This window comes from Petaurus breviceps, unplaced genomic scaffold (assembly GCF_028583685.1).
Source record: "Petaurus breviceps papuanus isolate PSGF00001 unplaced genomic scaffold, PetGlider_PUasm1.0 243, whole genome shotgun sequence".
Classification (NCBI taxonomy): Eukaryota; Metazoa; Chordata; class Mammalia; order Diprotodontia; family Petauridae; genus Petaurus; species Petaurus breviceps.
Genome location: NW_027185931.1, coordinates 340,383 through 366,600, shown reverse-complemented (window position 1 = coordinate 366,600; position 26,218 = coordinate 340,383). Strand labels below are relative to the sequence as shown.

General features: G+C 38.1%; 1 protein-coding gene across 1 annotated transcript in view; it reads right to left on the bottom strand.

Moving 5' to 3' along the window:
• Positions 1–26,218, bottom strand: part of LOC138167647 (vomeronasal type-2 receptor 26-like) — a 71,756-nt gene that overhangs the window by 31,513 nt on the left and 14,025 nt on the right. The window contains exon 5 of the mRNA XM_069096581.1: positions 6,581–7,384. Within this exon, the coding sequence (XP_068952682.1) occupies positions 6,581–7,384 (804 nt within the window). The remainder of the gene's footprint in view (positions 1–6,580; positions 7,385–26,218) is intronic.

Sequence of the window (26,218 nt, the reverse complement as noted above, 5' to 3'; positions counted from 1 at the left end):
CCCCCCCCCAGCCTGTCCTGCCTTCCATCATCCCCCCTCTCATCCCCTTCCCCCCCTACTCTCCTGGAGAGTGAGATACCCTATTTAGTGTGCATTTCATTCCCTCCTCAAGCCAAAGTCAATGGGAATAAGGTTGACCCATTCTCTTTTGCCCTCCTATTCTTCCCCTCCATTGTAACCATTTTTCCTTGCCTCTTCTATATGAAATAATTTACCCATTCTGTCTCTCCTCATCTCCTCTCATTATATTTCTCTCTCACCTCTTAATTTCACCTTTTAAGTATCATCCCTTCCTGTTAAATTGGTCCTGTGCCCTCTATGTATGCATATCTATAAACATATATACACACATTTACATATGTATTCATATGCCCATATACCCTCATATATAGACATATATATACATATATTTCTATTCCCTTCAACTACTGACAAAAGTTTCATAAGTTACAATTATTATTTTTCCATGTAGGGATGTTAATGGTTCAACTTTGATATGTTCCTTATGATTTCTTTTCCCTGTTTACCTTCTCATGCTTCTCTTGCTTCTTGTATCTGAATGTCAAATTTTCTATTCAACTCTGTTTTTTTTTCAGCAAGAATGCTTGAAAGTCCTCTATTCCACTGAATGACCATATTTTCCCCTGAAACATGAAGCTCACTTTTGCTGGGTAAGTGACTCTTGGATTTAATCTCAGCTCCTTTGATGTTCCAAAGGCTGTAGAGATTATATAGCACAAGGGAGGGATAACACAGTAACTAGTATTTATTCTGGACAAGATGATTACAACATTGTATCCTTAACTCATTTGTTCTACCATGAGTGAGGTTACAATAGTGTGGTTATTTTCTCTTTGCTTCTTCTTGGCTTTTTATCTGTTCACCTTGTTTGCTAGATTTGTTTCCTCAGGCTTGGTACCCTCACCTGTAGATGGCTGATAGCTTAAGCTGGATGTCAACCCTGGTTTGCAACTGTGATGTGTCACCCTTGGACCTGGCATGAAGCATATTAAGAAGTGACCTCTCATATGTGACCCACTGGGACGGGGACAGCTCTAAGTCCCATTTCAGCAGCAAGTAGCCATAGAAGAAGAGATCTTCACCCCTTACCACAAGATTTTGGGACCCCATTTGTTTGGGGTGGGGGGAATGATGGGGAGCTTGTGCTCAAGCCCCACCCTAAAATATGGTTTTCTGTGTTTATTGTGTGCTATCCTTGTTATATTGTTGTGAAATTCTGTTGACACCAGTTATTCCTACTGTATTTTTGCCAAGTAAGGAACATGAAAGATCTTGGGGCCGAATGTAAGGGTCATGGGATTTAAAGATCTTTCATGGCCCATTGGACTTGCTGACTTTGTAGGAAGGGGTGGGGCAGGAGGAAGGAGAAGTCAAGCTAGAGTTTCTGTGGTGACTGGCAGTGGCGGTGACAGCAGTAGTAGCAGCAGCAGAGGCAGAGAGCCGCCGAGGTGGAGGTGGAGGCACGAACACCTTTTTGAGCCAGCCAGAATTTCTGCTAAGGAAGGACTCTGGCTGAGGACTTACAGCAGCTGGAGCTGCTGGGAGCACGATTCCTGGATGCTGAGTAGTTGCTGTGAGTGGGGAGAGGAGGACCTTTGCGTGAGGTAGCCTGTTCTCTTTTAAAGGCTTGAGAATGTAGGTGCTTTCTACTTTCTACCTGTGCCAATTTCATAACTACTCTGATGGCTTTGCCTTTCTAGTTTTGGAACTCAGTTATTTGCTATTTTAATAAATATCCTACTTTTTTCCCTCATATAGAGAGTCTGGTGTATTTTGTGATTAATAACCCCATCAGCATTATAGTTGCCATAGGCATTGTGAATATTGCATTGCTGATACAGCCACAGAGGAGGTGAAGAAAGATTTTGAAAATCAAGAGAAGTGGAGGAAAAATTGGGAAGAGAAATGAGAATGATGCAAGAAAGTAATGAAAAATGAGTCAACAGCCTGCTAAAGGATATCCAAAAGTACAATGAAGAAAATAACACCTTAAAAATAGACTAACTCAAATGGAAACACAGGCCAAAAATTAAGTGAGGAGAAAAATGCCTTAAAAAGCCAAATTTGCCAGATGGAAAAAGGATACCAAAAACTCACTGAAGAGAATAACTCCTTCAAAATTAGACTGGAGCAACTGGAAGCTAATGACGTTATGAGAAATCAAGATAGTATAAAACAGATCCAAAAAATGAAAAAAAAAAGTAGCAGGTAATGTGAAATATTTCAGTGGAAATACAACTGATGTGTAAGAGATCCAGGAGAGATAATTTAAAAATTATTTTACTACCTGACAGCAATGATAAAACAAAAAAAGAACCTAGATACTACCTTTCAAGAAATTATCAAAGAAAAATTGCCCTGATATTCTATAACCAGAGGGCAAAATAAAATTGAAAGAATTCACCAATCGCCTCTTGAAAAAGATCCCCAAAAGAAAACTCCTTGGAATATTATACCCGAATTAGATAGTTCCCGGGTGAAGAAGAAAATACTGCCAGCAGTCAGGAAGAAAAAATTTGAATATTGTGGAAACACAATCAGGATAACACAAGACCTAGAAGCTTCTGCATTAAGGGATGAAAGGGCTTGGAATATGATATTCTGGAGGTCAAAGGAGCTAGGATTCAAACCAAGAATCACCTTCCCAGCAAAACTGAGTATAATTCTCCAGGGGAAAATGTGCTTATTCAATGGATTTTCAAGCATTCTTGATGAAAAAACCACAGCTGAAAGGAAAATTTGATTTTCAAATACAAGATTCAAGAGAACATGAGAAGGTAAACAGGAAAAAGAAATCATATGGAACTTACTAAAGGTGAACCATTTACATTCCTATATAGAAAAATGATAATGATAATTCATAAGACTTTTCTTAGTATGAGGACAGTTGACAGAAATATATGTATGTATAGGAGGGTATATGTGTTTATAAATATATATGTGACTGTGGACATGTGTATGTTCATGTATACATAGACAGAGGGCACAGAATGAGTTGCATATGAAGGGATGATATCTAAAAGACTAAAATGAAGAGGTGAGAGAGGAATTTATTGGGAGAAAGGGAGAGATAGAGTAGCGTAAATTATCTTATATAAAAGAGGCAACAGAAAACTGTTACAATGGAGGGGAAGATCAGGAAGGTGAAAGGGAATGGGACAACCTTATTCTCATTGAATTTGGATTAAGGAGGGAATAGCATACTCACTGAATTGGGCACCTTACACTACAGGAAAATAGAAGGGAAGGAGATGATAGAAGGGAAGTCAGATTGGGGGAGGGGGTAGTTAAAAGCAAACATTTTTGAAAAGGGATAGGTTCAAAGGAGAAAATAGAAAAAGTGGGGAGCCAGATGGGATGGAGGGAAATACAGTTAGTCTTTCACAATATAACTACTGTGTGAATGATTTAGGTAACTACACATGTACAACCTATATTGAACTACTTATCTTCCTAGTGGGGGTGGGTGAGGAGGGAAAAAGGGGGAAATATCTGGAACTCAAAATTTTATAAACAAATATTTAAAAATTATTTTTATATGCAACTGGGAAAGAAGATATACAGGTACTGGGGTATAGAAACCCATCTTGCCCTACTACAAAGTTAGAGGGGTTATGAGGGAGGATATAAGAGAGAACAGATTGGTGGAAGGGGTATTCAGTAGGCTTGGTATTTTGGGGTGAGGGATAGGGAGAAAAAAATTGTAATTCGAAATTTTGTGGCAATCTATGTTGAAAATTAAGATAGATTGGATGGATGGATGGATAGATAGATAGATAGATAGATAGATAGATAGACAGATGGATAGATGGATAGATAGATGGATGGATACGTGAGGTCTCTCACTGAGGACACCCAGTCTTTATGCTGGGAGACTTGTCAAAGGGAAAGGCCTTGGAACTGACAAGTCTCAAAACTGAGGTTTCAAGAAAGCAGAATTTAGGTGGCTTCATCCAGTCCAAGGCTACGGCTCTTTGCCATTTTGAAAAGAGCCCAGCAGTTCCCAGATAAGAAGTACAACTGAAGGTGGAGATGAAGGTGGTGAAGAATTGAACTGTCATCAAGGAACAAGACAAAGAGAGTCCAACTGCATGATCTAGCAACAGAACCTCCATATTTTGGGAGGAACAGCAGGTACAATCTTTTACTTGATCAATTCACTCACAAGATAAGCTACAGAACTTTGTGAGGTCTTTATGAGGAAAGAGCATCAAAAATACACAGTTTTGAAGGTCAGAGTTGCCTTGGACACATGTGCCTCAGCACTATTTCCCTTTGATTTTTGTTTACTACATGCACCGGTATAACAAATATTTTTGAAAGAATACATCCCAATGGATGAAAAATGTTCAGTGATATAGCTTGAATACCATGCTGGAAGTGGAGTTCAGAAGGAGGAGTCCTTGGGAAAAACAATCCTAATTTCAGTTTTGGTCATGTGGAGTTCAAGATGTGTATAGCACCTCCCATTTACGATGTACAAGAGACAGATGAAGAGGGAAAGATGGAGGTCAATATGGAAAAGAGAATTAATTCTTGATACTGTATTTTACATTTGATTTTGCTAAGTGATTTTATTCTGTACTATATTCTATGTAACTGACCTAAACCATCATTTCTGTCTTTAAGTGTAGAAGTTCATGTTTATAAAAGTTCAGTCTCCTCTTTCCTTGATGTCAGATATCAAAGACTTAAGCTTTTCACTATCCAATTTAGTTGCAGAAAAACTGTTGTTAATATTCTCATAAAATATTATATCCATATTTTATGAAGATTTGTATCCCTGAGAAGCTGGATTAATTGAACTTGTCCCATTTTTTAAAAAGCTCATGTTAACTAAGCCCCTCATCCACCAGTTTGACCATACACCTTGGTCCTTATAAGTGACCTCAAGATGTAGCTATGACCCAGATTCACAAAGGCATGAGAGAGTAACCAAGAGCGACAGAGAGAGAGAGAGAGAGAGAGAGAGAGAGAGAGAGAGAGAGAGAGAGAGTTGTGATCTTCATCTAGCATGTGGGCTATGCCCCCTTCCTTTTATGTAACCAGTCAAGATACTCAAACCCCATGAGGTTACCTATCCCATAATAAATTATGATTTTTGTCCTGTTCTTTCTTCTATTCATATAAAAATGCTTTTAATCTTAAATTCAGGGTGTTTTGGCCAGAGGTAGTGACATTTAATCCATTCTATTTTAGTAGGTTTGGAGACTTATTTGTAAACTATTATCTTGCTCAGAGAATTTCCTCCATTTACTTTTTTTTGATAAATTTCACATGAGACAGAGAATTTAGGGCCGGCTAAGAATATTTAGAAGTCACCAGGATAGAAATTATCATTGAAATTATGGGATTTATTGAGATCATCAAGAGAAGTATCATTAAGAAAAGAGAGAAAAGATGAAAACACAAAACTGGGGTCATTCGATTTTAGCCTGATGGAGACAAAGTCCAAAAAATCTCCAGCTGGTGAGAGGATGGTTCACATCAATCGGGGGGTGCTGAGTCAACAAGCATTGATTCACCCTTACTAAATGCCAGAAACTGTTAAATGTTGTTACAAGGCAAAGCAAAAGACAGTCCCTTCCTGTGGAAAAACATGCAAATATCTATGTATAAAAATGTATAAAAAGGGGTAAATGGAGAAAATTAGCAGAAGAAAGGCAGTAATATTAATAAGGATGGGAAGGAGTGGGCTAGGTGGCACAGTGAATAGAACCCTGGCCCTGGAGTCAGAGGGACCTGAGTTCAAATCTGGCCTCAGGCACTTGATACACTTACTAGTCATGTGACCTTGGGTAATTGCCCTGCCTTTCCCCCTCCAAAAAAGTAAAAAAAAAAAAAAAAGAAAAGGATGGGGAAAGTCTTCCCTTAGAAAGTGAAATCTTAGACTTGATTTAATGGAAGGAAAGAAGACAGAAGATGAAAAGGAGGATAGAGAAAACATCAGGCATGCTTGACAGCTAATGAAAATATTCATAGTAGGAAGATAGAATATTTAGTGTGAGAATCTGTAAGGATGACAGTTTTACTCATCTTTCACATACTTCATAGTGGGGTTTAAGATTTAAGAAGACTGAAGTATTATTGGGTGAGTCAGATGTTGGAAGGCCTTTGTATACAAAATGGGATTTCAATTCTATCCTAGAAATGAAAGGGAGAAATTGCAGTTAGGGTTGATAAAATGAAATGTAATAGAAATAAAAACTAAGATGCTTAATGGTTTCAAAAAGTCATCTTCCAAAGGATAAGATGGATGAGGCAATTTTAAACAGGAAAGCAAATGTTCTTCTGGAAAACATCACAACTTTAAGTGACTAAAGTTCAACATATGTTAGCAAGGCAACCACAAAGTCCTTTAAAGCTAAAAACAACATAAGTCAAATGGAGAAATACCTAAAATCTATATTTTGAGTTTTGTGATAGTTCCACTGTATGCTGTCCTGGACAGATCACTTGTGGAGTTTAGAAATTCTGTGAGAGAAGGCTTTCTATTAGTTCCATGGTCAAAATATAATGAATCAACAACAGACAAGACCAGTTCACAAAGGAAACTTACCTGCCAAGGATGAGGCACCCAGCCTTCTTCACCTTCCTCACACTCAATCTCTGATTTCATTAGAAGCCTTGAATGAAGGGCCCAGGCCACAGCATACACTGCATTGTAGATGGTGTAACTGAGGCCAGACATGGTCATGTCAAAAAGGGATATAGGCAAAACTTCCAAGGTAGCATTGGGTGCACACTGCTCTGTCTCTTGCTTTCCATATTCATTCTGGCACCAGAAAGCTGAAAACCAGAACTCCTTAAGTATGATGTCCTCTGGGTCTTCATTAGGGTTCACCATCCTGAGAAAAGACTTAAAACCAGCAACCTCACTGGTCTTGTATGTAAATGTGAGAGCTCCACTGAAAGCATAAGTTTCAGCATAGTAGGGTCTCATGGTGATGTCCCAGTGAGAAGTGGTGATCCACAGCTTAGATGTTGGAACTAATGGTACATTTGAATATCTGAGAACCATTAATGAATCAGTATCACCATGAATCACAACTACCCTAGCTGAAGATCCAACAATCCTGGGTATAAAATACAGCTCTGATTCTTCATGTGATCTCTCACTGACAGGAACCTTCTCTGTGAAGGCCACACAGACATCATGATTTGCCATCTCCCCTGTGACTTCCCAAAGGAATTCCTCACCCCTCAGATCATCTGTAGTCACTAGACCTACCCAGGTCCATTTAAAATGCACCAGTAACCAGACTATACCTTGAGGCAAGGAGGAATCTCTGGGAGCCATCTGATAGAGAGAAGGATATTGGGACTTGTCACTCAGGATGGGATCAAAAGGGCCAAAGGTGATCTGGACAATAATAAAAATATGGAAAAATGTTAAATTCTATGAAGGTGTGAACAATGATAAAATTGTGGGAAATTATAAACTCTCATCGAGCTGTCCTTTCTCTATGTGGATAAATGTTGTGGCTTTCAGTATGCACTCCTTTTTACAGGGAAATTTTAACCAATCCACATTTCCATTGTTATCCCCCTTATTTAGCCACTTGTTTGGGAAACAAAGAGCTCTCTGATTCTTCACTTATCACTGCTGCAAACCAGAAGGTCTTATCCCTCTTTCCCAAATCTATTCAGTTATACTTTTTCTTGGACTCGAATTAGATGGTATATTAAAATTGTTTTTTTCCATGTAGGGGCAGTATTTTTTTATTAAAAGAAAAAAAACCCTAAATCATATATGGGTTGCACATATTTGCTGAAGCCAAAAGTATAACCCCTATAGCTTTTTCATATATAAAAGGTAGGTTTAAAATCAGGCAATTTGGGAGTGTATTCAGAGAAGACAACACAATGGAGCAGAAATATCCAGGCTCTCCAGATTTCCCGCACTAACAAAAGGAAAATCACTATGAAAGGTGCATAAAACAGCAAAAGTAAAGGGTGAATTGTGGTATACAATTCCAACTGTGATGGAAACGACTGTAGCATAAGAAGTGATGAGCTTAATAGGAAATTGAGGGGACGTCCATCGATTGGGGAATGACTGAACAAGTTGGGTTATATGAATGTAGCAGAATACTACTGTTCCATAAAAAAGATGAGTGGGCAGATTTCAGAAAGAAACTTTAAAGACACAATGTATTACACACACATTATTCACACATATATAGCCTAAAAATTAATTAATTGATTAGTTTTTTAAAAAGAAATTAGCCCACATAAAGCATTAGCTTTTTGATAAAGTATTAACGAAGCCCAGAAGCAAGAGATAGGAAAATTTTCTTCGAAATAATTATGGAAAAAAGATAATATTTGGGAGTCTGTCTACCAAGACAAACTCGGGAACTATAAGAAAACTACAAAACACTTTTCACACAAATAAAATTGATGGGGTACCTGGGGTCTAGGTCAAACCAACTTGTAAAACCAGTCTGTGAAGGTGTAATTTGTTCTTTCCCACCCTTGAGCTCTGCCCCTTCTCCCCATCCCACACTCCACCTAGGCAACACCCTGTGACCCCTTTTGTTCTTACTTAGTCTCTTCCTTTCTTCTGGGCCTGGCCCACACCCTCCTTTGTCCTTGCCTTTGGTCTCCTCCGCCTGGCCCAAATCTTATCTAAACTCTCTATTTATCTATCTATCTATCTCCTCTTGGTCAGCTCTGACCTTTGTCTATGCATTGAGGCCCCTCCCATCTGGTCAGCCCTGACAATGGCAGCCCTACCCTTTAAAGGTAAAAGCATGTGCCCCTCTCACTCTCAGGTCTCCTAAAGGACTCTTGCCTGCTGTAATGGCGTAATAATAAACTTTCTCAACTCTAACTCCAAGCAAGGCTGAGCTGAATTCTTTCCAGATGCCCTTGCAGGTTTCCTGGTCTTGGATGAGATCAGGGTTCCTGCTGAACCTATGGGGATCCCATCCCCCATCAAAATCAGATCTACATAATTGTCAAAAATATCAGTTGCTCATGGGTAGATAAAGATATAATAAGAAAAATGAAAAAAATCTACCAATTAATTTACTTCTGTAGTGACAAAGCAATCAGATTATGAAAAATATTTTATAGAGCTAGAAAAATAATAACAAAAATTCATCTGGAAGAAGAAAATGTCCAGAATGTCGACTTAATGAAAAGAAAGGCATGGAAGGCAGCCTAGCTGTGCCAGATCTAAAACTATATTATAAAGCAACTAACATCTAGTATATTTTATACCGGTTATGAAACAAAGTGGTGGATCAGTGGATTGGGTTAGGTACATAAGACACTATAGTTAATTACTATAGCAGTCTACTGTTTGATAAACCCAAAGAGTCTGAACTGTAGAATAAGAATTCATGATTTGACAAAAACTGAAGGGAAAACTGGAAAGTAATGACAGAATCTAAGGCATAGACGAACATCTTACATTGTATATCAAGATAAGATCAAAATGGGCACACGATTTACTCATAAAGGATGATACCATAAGCGAATTAAAAGAGCAAGAAATAGTTTACCTGTTGGATCTATGGAGAAGAAAAGAATTTATGACCAAAGAAGAGAAAGAGAATATTATGAAATGCAGAATGAAGCATTTTGATTACATTAAATTAGCAAAGATAATACAACTAAAAGAAGGGAAGAAGAAAGCTGAGAAATAAAGTTTACATCATGTCTGATAAAAACCTTATTTCTCAAATGTATAAAGACCTTAGTTAAATTTATAAGAATACAAGTAATTCCTCAACTGATACATGGTTAAAGGAAATGAACAGGCAGTTTACAGAGGAAGAAATTAGAGATAACTATAGTCATATGAAAAAGTGCTCTAAATCACTATTGATTAGGGAAATGCAAATCAAAACAACCCTGAGGTACCACATCATACCTGTACAGGACAATGTGAGTTCAAAGTGATTTCTATCCCGTGGGAATTCAAAAGCTGCCTCTGAGCCTCTTGGTTTCAAGGCCATTTGTACTCCTTGGAGATAAGGAAGTGCTGAGGGCCACAGACCAGGTGCTAGCTCATAAGGAAGTCTCCCACAAGACTGCTGGCTTGATGAGCAACAGATGATGTGACTATTTTGGCCCCCCTTCCACTGGTTCACACTCCCTGTGCATGAGGAGATCATGCTTGAATCATGCTCTCTTTAAGGTATATAAGGAGACAGCCTTTTTTCCTACCCACACCCACCATGTTAGAATGAAGCACAAGTTAACTCTCTCTCTCATCTCTGGTCTCTTCATTCCCTCCTGAGAACACAACCTAAGGCTGGCCCTTAGGTTAGTAAAGTAAGTGGCCGCTTACAGCTGGAACCCGAACAGGGGACAGGTGGGACTTGAGAAGGATGCAAGGATCATGCAAGTGCGCCCCAAGACTTATGGGGTATGAACACCTCTGCTTCCAGAAGCTCCTGGAGTGGATTCCCGAGTGGTGCTGCATGGTATCTGGAACCAGGAGAGCTTGGAGAGCAATGCGTAAAAATAGGACAAAACATAAGCATAGTGAGGCCAGGGATAGAGAAACTTGCATCAGGGCCATATATAAATGTATACAGGAAAAAGGTGCAATGGTTCAGGTTAAACAGATCAAAATTTATTGATTTGGCACATAAAGTTTCACTCTTTAGGGCTATATATGGACTGGGCCCTCTAGGAAAAAGCTTTTAGCAGTTTTAGGGCTATAAGAGTAACCAAGCTAAGTGGTAGATGAGAGACTAGAAGCAATAAGCAAGTGAGTCTGGTCTTGGTAAAAAGCTGTCAGGAGAAAATGGGACAGGTATAAAGTGAAAGTAGGGACCAAGAATATTATTTAAGACTGTTTAAAAGAATAGCAAAAGAAAATTGGGAGCCAGGCAAGAAACAGAGGAGTGAGAGATTTTTTGGAAGGACTCCAGTATTTCACTATTTCTGCCTTTTTTCTATGGAATATATTGATGATATGTTTAACATCACAAAGGAGAGTGCCAAAGGAGGCCCGAACACTGCAGTGTGATGCAGCTGTCTCTAATGTTATCAAGTAAGTCGTTCCTGGCCTGGAGTGCCAAGCAGCTCTGTTAATTTTTCCAGGAGATCTCCTATTTCTGTAAGCTTTTGGATTCATTCTGTTATTTTCTATATCTATTCTGCTTTGTTTTTGTGTCTTTGTGTGAATGAATGTGTGAGAGTAATTTGTCATTCTATAACATTTAATATGCAGCTGGTCTGCAGGACTTTCTGTGAAATTTTCTCTTTCAGAGCCCCTCTCCCTTCTTTCTTGAAGAAAAGTTTGAAAAATCTCCTCCTCTTCATTCCACTCTGGCCAAGTGGAGTGAGGAGAAGGCAATAAGAAATAATAAGGGAAAATTTTCCCTCAGATCTAAGAGAAAAAGAGACAAACATTTGGGAATACAACTGTAGGTCAATTAAATTCACATGAAAAGCGAATTAGTGTCACTCCTAACTTGATGCTAAGATAAGGCAGAATTTATCATACTTGACATTTAGGTATATTGCTTAGATCTGAAAAAGAAACATATAAAAGGTGAAAGCTTGAAGCTCCCCAGTTTCAAGGAAGTGAGACAAGGCACACCTCTGGGATTTTTCCAGTCCTAATTCCTCTAACTGGCAGTTTACAAGCTTTTCACTCTTTAAGAAATTTTTAGGAATTAACATAACACTAAATCACAAATTATAATTGCCTGAAAACATTTTTTAAGAAATTCATTTAAAGCCTCTCATCCCAGATTAGGCTAAAAGAGAGTGCCAGAGATTAATAGGGAATTTAAATTACCCTCCCCAATCTGGCAAAAGGGAGGAAACATACTAAAGTTATCAGGGATCCCACTATCAACAGCCCTGAGGCACGTGAAGCCCACACCTTTAAGCAAATAGATAGACTTCTTCAATTCAAACCCCTACATCTGCAATCAGGCTCTGCAGCCATGAGGAGAGGAGAAGAACCTCTGCACTTGAGAAGCCCAATTTTTATCATTAATTTTTTACAAGTGATGATTTGGAAATAAAACTGATGTCATAATGTCATGTGGCAATCATTGTAAACCAGAAATAGTGTTAGATAAGCAAATTTTTAATCTGAATTTTGTTGGAAATAAAAGATGAAAACTTGTTTAAAAACAGTTATGTCACTTACATCTTATAATGTTAACACCATATAAAAAATTAAGTATTTACACATCTACCTGAAGTTAGAGAGGAAGTTTCAACTAAAACAATTTGATTATCAGTTATTTGTAACTCATAAGATTATTAATTGAGTTATTTTACTGTTTAAATGCTAAAACCTAAAATTGCTAATTGATTACTATACATAGAAAGGAGTTACTAGTGAAAAATCTTTACTGGAATTAATTCTTCTCGTTCAAACCATTCCTCCTGCATGTATGAGATTTGATGAAGCAGGGGCATCCCTCCCAGCCCTTCCCTAAAGTCCATCTCAGTTATTGTTATTTTGTAAAACTGCCAAGGAAACTATCAGTAGAGGCAAGGTCATTCAGCCTGAAAAAAAAAAAACAACCTTGTTTTAATTGTTACTTGCTAAGAAAGTTGCAAAATAGTAAAAAGATTTCTAATAATTTGGCTTTTACACAAGGACAAGTTAAATTTGAGAAAGAAAAATGTTAAGTCAAATGCTTTATGTATGAAGAACCTAGTAAATCTTTGTTGTTTATTGCAGCTCCATGGGAATAAAAATTTTTTATTGTAATTGGCTGAGCCATGATTCAGTGAAAGAGAGTTTTTAGCTACTTGGGGCTCACCTCAGGAAGATTCTAACATTGGTAGCTTTTAGGGTGCTCTGATCAATTTACTTACTGTACCTTTTCTGGCTAAAACACCTTTTCATGTTTGAGGAATTCTGCATTCCACTAGAAAATTAGTATGTTAATAATACTTTGGAGATTTATGTTACTTAAAAACATTTTGCTATACATTTTTTACAAAAACACTTTGTGATATCTAAAGAATTCCACAATTATCTGGAAATTCAGTTTTTTTTTATCATACTTCAGGAATTTATGTTACTTAAAAAAATTTATACCAACTTATTCAGAAGTTACAAGCTCTTATAATACGGAGGCCACTGCCTCTATTGTGGTTCGCCCTTCACTTCCTAGGCCTTTTTGTCTAAATGACTTGCACCACATTAGCTTACTCTTATTTTTATCAAAATGCATATACTCTATGTGGATAATTCCATGTTACTAGGAAACAAGCTAAACAAATTGAATGCTGATGATGTTCCTGCCACTAACAACTTGTTTTGGTCTTTCTGTGATCATTTTTAAATAATATTAGTCACTGGCATACCCCTTATAATAAAGAAATTACAACTTACTTGCTAATGTAAAAAGGGGGGGGGGATGGACCTATAAGACAATTACATATTTATAAAATATTGTACACCGCAAATTAATATTGTACACACTAAATTACCTGAAATTCAAAAGAATTGATTTGATCCCAGTTATGAAACAGCTCTGATGGAATTAAAAACATAAACTCAAAACGGGACAGTGGTATAACAATGAAAAACAAAGACAAGATATATGGGGAACACCTGCTGGTAATTGGGAGGGCCCTTATAGCCTTTTAACCTGGGGGCCAGGGTATGCTTGTATTTCCACAGGTTAAGGTCACCAGTGGGTTCCTGCAAAAGCTATCTGAGTTATAAGTGACTCAAAAGAAGAAGGACCCATCCCGGTGATGGTTGAGACAACACAAGATGAATCACCAAGGGATGTTGGTGCTGGTTGCTGCCTTCACTACACTCACCATCTCACTATCTGCTCACACAGAACAATGCAGATGAGCTATGATGTCGGAGCCACCCTGGCTGAGGGTGGTTCCTTGTGGGGAGGAAGTCATTGAACCGGTTTTTCAAAGGAATGGTAGTAGATTAATCAGGGATGAATTTGATTTCCAGCCAACTACGACACACACATCTTCAGGACAGACTAATTTCAGCAGACTGTCATTTAGGGTGCCATTGTGTTGGTCCAGGAAGAACAAGGCGGATGTTACCCACAACATGACTGTTTCTGCAATGGGCTTACATACTGTATATATGCTTGGGATAAAGGGGATGCCCTGTAATCCTCTCTTCCCCATTGTACAGGGGGAAACCCAGCCTGTAAGCCTACTTACTAGAGACTTGTGCCACTCACTGGCTGACTTGCAAAATGGCATTTGACAAGCACAGTGAGCTCCAATCTTGGCACCTGACAAACCACACCAGTTAAACAGTATTGTTCAGAAAAAGACATGGAATAACTGTGAGGAGGGATAAGAGATGTATTTCTTGTGTGATTGTTGGAGTCATAATGTTGGCCATTCTTATAGCCTCCTCTATTTCTCTTGCTATGTGTGTATGATTTGTGGAATTTAGCTCATGAAATTAATAGGGCAGCAAAAATTGATTTAACCCAGACAAAACAGCAGAGGACATAAAAAATGGTTTGATAATTCTATTTCTCCATGGTGGCTGAAACCCCATAGTTGGATAGCATTGGCAATAGAAGTGGGCACGTTATTGTTTTGTGTCCCTCCTCTGCTTGTATTGATGTTTGAAATACTTTGTAATAGCTTACCAATGATTCAGGCTGATACTCACCTTCAACTTTTTCAAAACAAAAAGAAGCAATTGTACAAGACAATGTGAGTTCAAAGTGCTTTCTGTCCCATGGGAATTTAGGAGCTGCCTCTGGACCTTTAGGTTCCAAGGTAGCTCTGTACTTGTTGGAGATAAGAAAGTGCTGAGGGCCACAGTCCAGTTGCTAGCTCACAAGGAAGTCTCCCACAAGACTGCTCACTTGATGAGTAACAGCTGGCATGACTGATTCGGCCCCCCTCCATTGGTTCACACTCCCTGTGCAAGAGGAGATCATGCTTGAATCATGCTCTCTTTAAGGTATATAAGGAGCCAGCCTTTTTTCCTGCCTGCACCCACCATGTTAGAATAAACTACAAGTTAATTCTCTCTCCGGTCTCTTCATTCCCTCCTGAGAACACAACCTAATACTGGCCCTTAGGTCAGTAAAGATAGCGACAGCTTACAATACCTACCAGGTTGGCTAATATGACAAAACAGGAAAATTATAAACTTTGGGGATGTGGGAGAATTGGAACACTAATGCATTGTTGGTGAAGTTGTGAACTAATCCAACCATTCTGGAAAGAAATTTGTAACTATGCACATAGGGAAATAAATCTCTGCATGCCCATTGATCCAGCATACCATTACTAGATCTGTATCCCAAAGATATGATAAAGAAGGGAAAAAGACCCACGTGTACGAAACTATTTATAGCAGTTCTTTTGTGATGGCCACGATTTGGAAATTCAGGGAATGCCCATTACTTGGGGAATGATTTAACAAGTTGTGGTATTAGAATATCATGGAGGGGCATCTAGATGGCACAGTGAATAGAGCACTGGGCCTGGAGTCAGGAGTACCTTAGTTTAAATGTGTCCTCAGTAACTTAACACAAAACCTAATCATGTGACCTTGGGCAAGTCACTGAACCCCAATTGCCCTCCTAAAAGCAAAAAAAAAATGTAATGGAATACTATTGTGCAATAAGAAATGAAGTAGACAGATTTCAGATAAACCTGGAAATACATGAACTGATTCTGAGTGATGTGATCAGAACCAGAGGAACATTGTACACATTAACAGCAACGCTGTGCTATGACCACCTTTAATAGACTTAGCCCTTTTCAGCGATACAATGGTCAGAGATAATTCCAAAAGACTCATGATGGAAAATGCCATCCACATGCAAAGAAAGAATTCTAAAGTCCAAACACAGACCAAAGCATTCTATTTTCTCTTTTTGAATCTTTCTTGTGGTTTTTCACTTTTCTATTTCTTCTTTCACAACATGTCTAGTGTGAAAATATGTTTGATATCATTGCATTTGAATAGCACATATCAGATTGCTGTCCTTCTTGTGACCTCCAGGGACTGAGGGTTGGTCTGAGTGAAGTGTAGAAACACCCTCACCCCCTACCCCCTGCTGACTTCACTGAAAGAACAAAAAGTAGGCCCGAGGCAGCTCTGTCAGAAAGCAGACTAGGCCTCAAGAAATTTCACTCCAACTTTTGCCTCACTCAACTCCTCAAGATATTTTTACCTTAGCAACTTTTACCTAACAGACTCAGGAATTTCACCTCATTAACTTCATAAAACCTCTCAAACTTTCAACTGAGGACTAATGGAGAGTTGAGTGGTATGTGAATGAACACCCTCCACCCTGTACACATTCCAGAAGCTAGGCCTAGCAGTGCTAATCATAAGTGGTCCTGGGTCATGGCTGTGGACAAGCTAGCATATGACCAGAGAGGGCAGTATAACTGGGAGCAAGAACATTTTCAGGACAGCCTGGTTGGGGGAACCTAACTGTGCCTTGCAGGAGAAGAGGAATCACTGAGATTGAGCCCCAGAGAGAATTCAGGAACCAAGAATAAGGGGGACCTGAGGTTTACAGAAACATTACCCACAACTTTGGATTAAAACTTGATTATAGGGCCAGCTAGGTGGCAAGTGAATAGAGCACCAGTCCTGAAGTCAGGAGGACTTGAGTTCAAATCCAGTCTTAGACATTTAACACTTACTAGCCTTGTGACCTGGGGCAAGTCACTTAACCTCAATTGCCTTGCCTTCCCCCCTCTAAAAAACTTGATTATAATAATAAACTACTAAAAATAAAAAGTAAATATAAAATAAATAAAAAATAAAAAAATAAAACAAATTTAAAAATAAAATGAATATTCAAAGCACAAATAACCTGGCCATAGATAGCAATGAAGATCTGGGTTTATATTCGGAAGGCAGTGAGGTTAAAAAAAGGAACAGCCACTCCTATCCCAATGAGCAATGACAATTGGTCACAAGGGCAAAAATTTTTCTTAGAAGAACTTAAAAAAGGAATTAGAAAATCAAATAAGGACAGGTGGATCCAAGATGGCCGAACAGAAACAGTAAATTTTCTAAGCTACTCAGTGAATCCCTTCACTAAACTTTAAAAAGTGAATCTGAATGGACTTTGGAGTGTCACAATCCACTGGGAGACAGAGCGTGGCAGAATCCAGCCCAGGAAGGTGCCCCCATGGGTCCGAGTAAGGGAAGCACAGAGCACATGGGGGCCACAGCAGCTTGGATGAGAGAGCAGACCACAGCAGAGAGAGAAGGAGCTCCAGCCAGCAGACTCACCCACCCCAAGGGCAATTCGAAGCCACCTCACCACAGGATAGGAGGATCCATTGGAGCCAGGTAATAGAAGGTTCAGGGCTCCCAGCAGAGACAGCAGCTTATCCTGGGGTTATCAGCCCCTAACCTGGAAGTTCAGAAACCGCCTGACTGACATTCAAGAGCCTAGGATGACAAAGTAAGCTCTAGTTACTCCAATTCCTCTTTCCTGACCTAGAAAACCCAGAGATAAGTGTCCCACTGTGTAGGGTACAAAAACCCTAACCCAAGCTGACTACTGGGAGACCTCAAAGTGAAGATAGGAAGTTTTATTAGAATCTCGCGAGAAGAAGGCGGTCCAATCACTGAAACAGTGCCCAGGAGAGGAGGCCATCCTACAGAAGCTAAATCTGGGTTAAATAAGAAAAGGGTTACAGACATTAATGTAATTATTACTAATGAGGCTCTAATCTTGTTGGATAATATACATAATACATGAAGTTCATTACGCAGGCACAGTAACAATCTTAGAATACTGAACCCACTTTCAGTCTTACCCTAGATACATTCTTATCAGGACTGGAGTGCCCCAAGGCTACTGTCTGTTCCTTGATTGGTCAAATCCACCTGCTGCTGCCAGCTCCCTCCATTCTTCATTATTTTTAGTATTATCTAGGACTTTTAGTCTGGGAACCAGGGACTGAGCTTTTTCTCAAGGCTACTGCCTCAACTTCCCAAGGTTACTGCCTGTTCTCTCTTATCAGCAGTCTTGTTCAGCAATTCTTGCAGTTCTACAGAAACTTAACTCTTTTATGGTAAGCTGGGTGAGAAGGGCTGACTAGAAGAGAGCAGCTATAAAGAAAGACTTCTAAAGTTTCAAAGTCACATAATTTCTAAAAAAATGGAAACTTAGGCCTAAAGCCTAAGTACTTACTTACTTTACAGATAGTCTATGAGAAACCACACTTTTACCTGTCCCATACACCACCCAGAATAAAATCTTGAGACAGTGGAAATAGCCTCGGGCCCAGGAGTCATTGAGAAAGGGTGTAACTGAGGCAGCAAGGAGTCTAAAGAGAAGAGGGGAGGGGTCCCAACAATCCCTACCTCCTCTGACCAGCAAAAGCCTGCCTGAGTATTAGCCCAGGGGCATAGAGGCAGAAATCTGAAGTGGCCAGACAACCCCTCTTCCACAGAGTACTTTGTGAGCATCAGCATAACTTAATGGAAACACTGAAAGACTTGCCTTGGCCTCAATCTACACACCCAGAGGCTACAGCACACAAAGTAAAAAACCAAGCACCTAGCTCCCAGCCTGAGAAATTAGGAAATAGAAAGTTACAATGGGAAGGAAGGAAGCTGAGAAGGAGAAGGGGAAGGGAAGTAAATCTATTAGAGCTTATTATAGCAATCAAGAACAACCAAATACAGAGGACAACATGGACTCTCTACTCACACCTGAGACCACAGAAAGAAATATGAACTGGTCTCAAGCCCAAAGAGCACTCTTGGAGGAGCACAGGAAAGATTTTAAAGGCCTTATTAGGGAGGCAGAAGACAAATTTAAATCTACAGTGACCAAATTGCAGAAAAGTTTCACTGAAGAAAAAAATTCCTTAAAAAGTAAAATTAGTGAAGTAATTGGAGAAAATACCTGCCCCAAAAAGGACCTTCAAAAACTAACCAAAGAGAATAATTTACTAAAACTTAAAATCAGTCAATTTGAAGCACAGGTCTCTATGATACACTGAAATGGTGTTGCAGCAAGCACCCCAGTGTCCCCAGGGTGCCTGCTCACACAGGTTCTTGGATCTGCTTTGTTAAAGGAAAGCAACTCAAAATGGGTTAACAAGCTTACTTTAATCAGTCAGACATATATCGTTTACCTTGTTCAGGAGAAAAGGTCAGCACCCTGAACCTCAAAGTATACAGGCATAATTATCAAGACAGAAACATCAAGTAGACAGATTTCCAAACTGTCCAACCATTACATCCATACCCAGTCAACATCTGGGTTTCCACATTCTGGGTTTTTCAAAGCCGGGGGACTCTCAACAACGGCTTCCCAGAATTCAGATCAAATCACAGAACACTTCTCAAAGTGAGTCCCAAAACAAAGCTACACATCAGGGCTTATATAGCCTTCTCCTGGCTCAGAGAATGTAACAACCTTATTGACCCACTGGCCAATCAAAAAGTATCTACTGAAAAACAAGCCTCCCTTCCCCAGGCTTCTGGTGCACTTTAGCCTAGGGGCAGGGAAGATCTTTAAAATTTACATTCTTATTACAAATGGAAATGCAAATTTAAAGATCTTCCCTGCCCCTAGGCCCTTTGGTAGGCTTAAGAGACTCTGAGAACCTTCCTTGATTTGAAAATATGCTCTGCCTCCTAATAGGCTGAATGTAGTCACATGGAGCCTGTGGCAAAAGGCTTGGTTTTCAGGAATGCCCACACCTTGATGCTGTGTGATTGGGCAGTGGGTCAAAAGGGTGGTTACATTCTCTGAACCAGGAGAAGGCTATATAATCCCTGATGTCAGACTTTGCCTTGGGGAAGTGTTCTGTGATTTGATCAGATGAGACTCTGGGAAACTGTTGTTGAGTGCCCCCTGGCTATGCAAAACCCAGATGTTCATTTGGTATGGATGTAATGGTTGGACAGTTTGGAAACCTGCCTACTTGATCTGTTTCTCTGTCTTGATAATTCTGTCTGTATACTCTGAAGTTCGGGGTGCTGACCTTTTTTCCCCTGAACTAGGTAAATGATACATGTTTGACTGATTAAAGTAAGCTTGTTAACCCATTTTGAGTTGCTTTCCTTTATCAAAGCAGATCCAAGAACCTGTATTGGCAGCCACCCTGGGGATGCTGGGGTGCTTGCTGATACATGCACAAAGAGTCAATCAAACAAAACATGAAGATTGAAAAATTGGAAGAAAGTTTTAAATATCTCCCTAGAAAAACAACTAAGCTAGAGAACAGATCCTGGAGAGATAACTTAAGAATTATTGGTCTACTGGAAAGCCATGGTGAAAAAATTAGCCTGGATAACATTCTCTAATTGATTCTCAAAGAAAACTGTCCTGAAGTCCTGGAACCACAAGATAAAATACTTATCAATAGAATTCACTTGACTCCCCCTGAAAGAGATCCTGAATTCAAAACTCCAAGAAATATAGTAGCCAAATTCCAAAATTAAAAGATTAAGGAGAAAATATTGCAAGCAGCCTAAAAGAAACAATTCAAATATCATGGAACTACAGTAAGGATCACACAGGACCTAGCAGCTTCTACTTTAAAATATCAGAGGGATTGGAATTTGATATTTTGTAGGGAAAAAGAGCTAGGACTGCATCCAAGGATTAACTACTCAGCAAAACTGAGCATAATCTTTCAGGGAAGGAGATGGTCATTTAATGAAATAAGGGACTTCTAGACTTTCCTGATGAAAAAGCCAGATCTCAATGGAAAATTTGATCTCCAATTACAAAACTCAAGAAAGACATAAAAAGGTAAACAAGGAAAACACACACTTACACATACACACATGCACACTTACACACACATGCACATAACTTGGGATGAAAATAAGAGCAACATATTCATATCCATGAATGAGAAGCAGATAACTGACAATATCGAAATTTGTATGATTATCATGACCCTTAAAAGGGTTATACATAGATAGAGCGTGTTAGTATAAATTAAGTATTCTGATGATAAAAAATGCAAACCTTATAAAGGGGGTCAAAGGGACTGCAATGGGATAAAAGGAAAGAATGAGACAGAAAAAGGTAAATTATGTCACATGAAGAGGCATAAAAACACACTATAGAAGAGGGGAAGGAAAGAAGGAGAGGAACATCATTTGACCTTTATTCTCACTGGTTCTGGTTTAATGAAGGATCAATATAATCAGTCAAGTTTAAGATTCAAACTTGAAAAGAGACAAAAACTCATTAAATAGAGGGAAAGGAGTGAGAGAGAGGAGCACTCTATGAAATTTACTCTCATTGGTTTGGGGTCAAAGGGGGAATAACATACTCTCATAAGTATAAAAATCTATCGTGTCCCATAGGTTGGAGCATAAGTGAGGGATAAAAAAGGGGGATTAGAGGGGAGGGAAATAGTAGAAAGGGTAGAGTGTAGGTAAAGAAGTGTGGGGTTACCAGGAGGGAACACTGAGGGATGTGGTGATCAAAAGGAAAATCCTCAAGGAGGGGAAGGGAGAAGGAAAAAACAAAAATATAAGCAGGGGAGGGAATAGAATGGAGGGGAAGGGACAGACACTCATCATTACCGTGCATGTGAATGGGATGAACTCTCCCATAAAACAGAGGCAGATAGCAGAATGGATCAAAAACCATAATCCTACAATATGCTCTCTACAAAAAACACATTTGAAACAAAGGGATATCCACAGGGTAAAGGTAAAAAGGCTGGAGTAGAATATGTTATGCCTCAGCTAAAAAAAAAAAAGCAGGGTAGTAATCCTTATCCCAGATAAAGCAAAAGCAAAAATAGATCTAATTAAAAGAGATAAGGAAGGAAATTATATCTTACTAAAAGGCAATATCCAGAATGAAGCAGTATCATTACTTAACATATATGCACCAAGTGGTATAGTGACCAAATTCTTAGAGGAAAAGTTAAGGGAATTATAAGAAGAAATAGATAGAAAAACTATACTAGTGGGGGACCTTAATCTTTCCCTCTTGGAATTTGATAAATCTAACCTCAATATAAACAAGAAAGAAATTAAGGATGCAAATAGAATTTTAGAGAGGATAGATATGATAGATCTCTGGAGAAAACCTAATGGGGATTAAAAGGAATTTATTTTCTTCTCAGCAGTTCATGGTGCATGCTCAACTACGTTCTAGGGCATAAAAATCTCACAATTTCATGCAGAAAGGCAGAAATATTAAATGCATCCTCCTCAGATCATGATGCAATAAAAATCATATACAATGAAGGCCTGTGGAACAATAGACTAAAAATTAATTGGAAATTAAACAATTTGATTCTAAAGGATGAGTGGGTCAAACAAGAAATTATAGAAATAATTAGTAATTTCATTCAAGAGAATGATAATAATGAGGCAACATACCAAAATTTGTGGGAGGCATTAAAGGCAGTTCTTAGTGGAAGTTTTATATCCCTGAGTGCATACATGATTAAATTAGAGAAAAGGGAGGCCAATGAATTGGGCATGCAATTGAAAAACCTAGAAAAAGAACAAATTCAAAATCCCTAATTAAATACTAAATTAGAAATATTGAAAAAAAGGGAAAGATTAATAAAATTGAAATTAAGGAAACTATTGAATTAATAAAACTAAGAGCTGGTTTTATGAAAAAAAAAAACCAATAAAATTGATAGACCCTTAGTCAATATGATAAAAAAAAGAAAGAAGAAAACCAAAGTATGAGTATCAAAAGTGAAAAGGGTGACTCTACCTCCAATGAAGAGGAAATCAAAACAATAATTAGGAATTATTTCTCCCAATTGTATGCACATAAAATTGATAATCTTAGTGAAATAGTTGAATATTTACAAAAATACAAGTTGTCCAGATTAACTGAAGAGGAAGTAAATTACTTAAATAACCCCATCTCAGAAAAAAAAAAATCAAACAAGCCATCAGTGAACTCCCTAGAAAAAAATCTCCAGGCCTAGATTGATTTACTAGTGAATTCTATCAAACATTTAAAGAACAATTGATTCCAATACTCTACAAACTATGTGGGAAAATTAGTGAAGAAGGAGTTCTACCAAATTCTTTTTATGACACAAATATGGTACTGATACCTAAATCAGGAAGAGATAAAACAGAGAAAGAAAATTATAGACAAATCTCCCTCATGAATATAGATGGAAAAATTTTAAATAAAATATAAGCTAAAAGACTACAGCAATTTATATCAAGAATAATACACTTTGATCAAGTAGGATTTATTCCAGGAATGCAAGGATGGTTTAATATTATGAAAACCATCTTTATAATTGATCATATCAAAAATTATACTGGCAGAAATCACATGATTATCTCAATAGATGCAGAAAATGCTTTTGAGAAAATACAACATCCATTCCTATTAAAAACATTAGAAAGTATAGGAATAAATGGAGACTTCCTTAAAATAATAGGTAGAATTTATTTAAAACCATCAGCAAGTATTATATGTAATGGGGATAAGCTAGAAGCATTTCCCATAAGATCAGGGGTGAAACAAGGGTGTTCACTATCACCCCTCTTACTCAATCTGGTGCTAGAAATGCTAGCAGTAGCAATTAGAGAAGAAAAAGGAATCAAATTAGGCAAAGAAGAGACCAAGCTATCATTCTTTTCAGATGATATGATGATATACGTAGAGAATCCTATAGAATAAAGTAAAAAACTACTTGAGACAATAAATTAATTTGGCAAAGTTGCAGGATATAAAATAAAACCACAAAAATCATCAGCATTCCTATTTGTTTCTAATGAAATTTAACAGCAAGAGATAAAAAAAATAATCACATTTAAAGTTGCTGTAGACATTATAAAATATTTCGGAATTTATCTCCCCAAACAAACCCAGGACCTGTACGATCACAACTACAAAACCCTTTTCACACAAATAAAGTCAGATCTACCTAATTGGAAAAATATCAATTGCTCATGGCTGGGTCGAGCTAATATAATAAAAACGACAATTTTGCCTAAATTAAATTATATATTTAGTGCCATACCAATCAATTTGCCAAAAAAACTACTTTATAGAGCTAGAAAAAATGGTAACAAAATTCATTTGGAAGAACAAATGGTCCAGAATATCAAGGGAATTAATGAAAAGACATGCTGGGGAAGGTGGATTGGCTATACCAGATTTTATTCTGTATTATAAGGCAGCATTCATCCAAACTACTTGGTACTGGCTGAGGAGTAGAGTAGTGAATCAATGCAATAGATTAGGCACACAAGATTCAGCAGTTAATGCCTATAGTCATGTATTGTTTTATAAACCAAAGACCATAGTTTTTAGGAGAAGAACTCACTATTTGACCAAAACTACTTTGAAAACTGGAATATAGTATGGCAGAAACTGGACATAGACCATTATCTAACACCATAAACCAAAATCAAATCTAAATGGGTGCATGATCTAGGTATAAAGGTCGATACTGTAAGCAATCTTGGAAAGAAAGGAATAGTTTACCTGTCAGATTTGTGGAGAGGGAAAGACTTTATGACTAAACAAAAATTAGAGAGCATTATAAAATGCAAAATGGATAATTTTGATTACATTAAAATGAAAATGTTCTGTACAAACAAAGCCAATGTAACCAAGATTAAGAGGGAGGTGGGAAATTGGGAAAGAATTTTACAACCTATGTCTCTTATAAAGGACTCATTTCTAAAATATATAGAGAATTAAGTCAAATCTATAAGAATACAAGTCATTCCCCAATTGATAAATGGTCAAAGGATGTGAACAGGCAGTTTTCAGAGAAAGACATTAAAGATATCTATAAGCATATGAAGAAATGCTCTAAATCACAATTGATTAGAGAAATGCAAATCAAAACCACCCTGAGGTACCACATCTCACCAGTCAGATTGGCTAAGATGACAAAACAGGAAAATGACAAATGCTGGAGAGGATGTGGGCAAACTGGAACACTAATGCATTGTTGGTGGAGTTGTGAACTGATCCAGCCTTTCTGGAGAGCAATCTGGAATTATGCCCAAAGGGCTATGAATACTTTCATACCCTTTGATCCAGCAATACCACTCCTAGAGTTATATCCCAAAGAGATCATAGAAATGGGAGAAAGACCCATATGTACAAAAATGTTTATAGCAGCTCTTTTTGTGGTGGCAAAGAATTGGAAATTAAGAGGGTGTCCATCAATTGGGGAATGGCTGAACAAGTTGTGGTATATGCATGTTATGGAATACTATTGTGCTATAAGAAACGAGGAGCAGATGGGCTTCATTTTTACCTGGAGAGGCTTATACGAATTGATGATGAGTGAGAAGAGTAGATCCAGGAGAAATTTGTACATAATTACAAACACAACATATGTGTGATGAGCAACTTTGATAGACTGGACTCTTCTCAGCAATGCAGTGATATAAGTCAATCCCAAAATACTCATGATGGAGAGAGATGTCTACATCCAGAGAAAGAACTAGAAAGAACTGTGTTTGAATACAGATTGAAGCAAACTACCTGATCCTTTTTTTTTCTTGTTTGATTTTATTTCCTCTATGTCATTTTTCACTCCATCTAATACAACCCATCTTTATAACCTGACTAATATCTAATGTGAAAGTATTTCCAGATCCTATACTTGATTGTTTGCCTCCATGGGGAGTATGGGGGGGAGGGGAGGAAGGAAAACAGAATTCAAAACTCAAGGAATTGTGGAATTGAATATACTAAACAAAAAGAAAACAAACTAATTAAAAAAATAGGGGGGAAAGGTATTAAGGAAAATTATGAAAACAACCAACTGGAAAAGGAGATGCAAAAACCTAAGAAAGACAATAACTGGAAATGCTAGGTGACACAGTAAATAGAGCACTGTCCCTCGAGTCAGGAGGACCTGTGTTCAAATCTGACCTCAAACATTTAACAATTACTAGCCTTGTGTCCTTGGGCAAGTCACTTAACCCCAATGGTCCTCCCTTTCCAAGAAAGAAAGAAAGAAAGAAAGAAAGAAAGAAAGAAAGAAAGAAAGAAAGAAAGAAAGAGAGAAAGAAAGAGAGAAAGAAAGAAAGAGAGAGAGAGAGAAAGAAAGAAAGAAAGAAAGAGAGAGAGAGAGAAAGAAAGAAAGAAAGAAAGAAAGAAAGAAAGAAAGAAAGAAAGAAAGAAAGAAAGAAAGAAAGAAAGAAAGAAAGAAAGAAAGGAAGAAAGAAAGAAAGGAAGGAAGGAAGGAAGGAAGGAAGGAAGGAAGGAAGGAAGAAAGGAAGGAAAAAAGGAAGGAAGGAAGGAAGGAAGGAAGGAAGGAAGGAAGGAAGGAA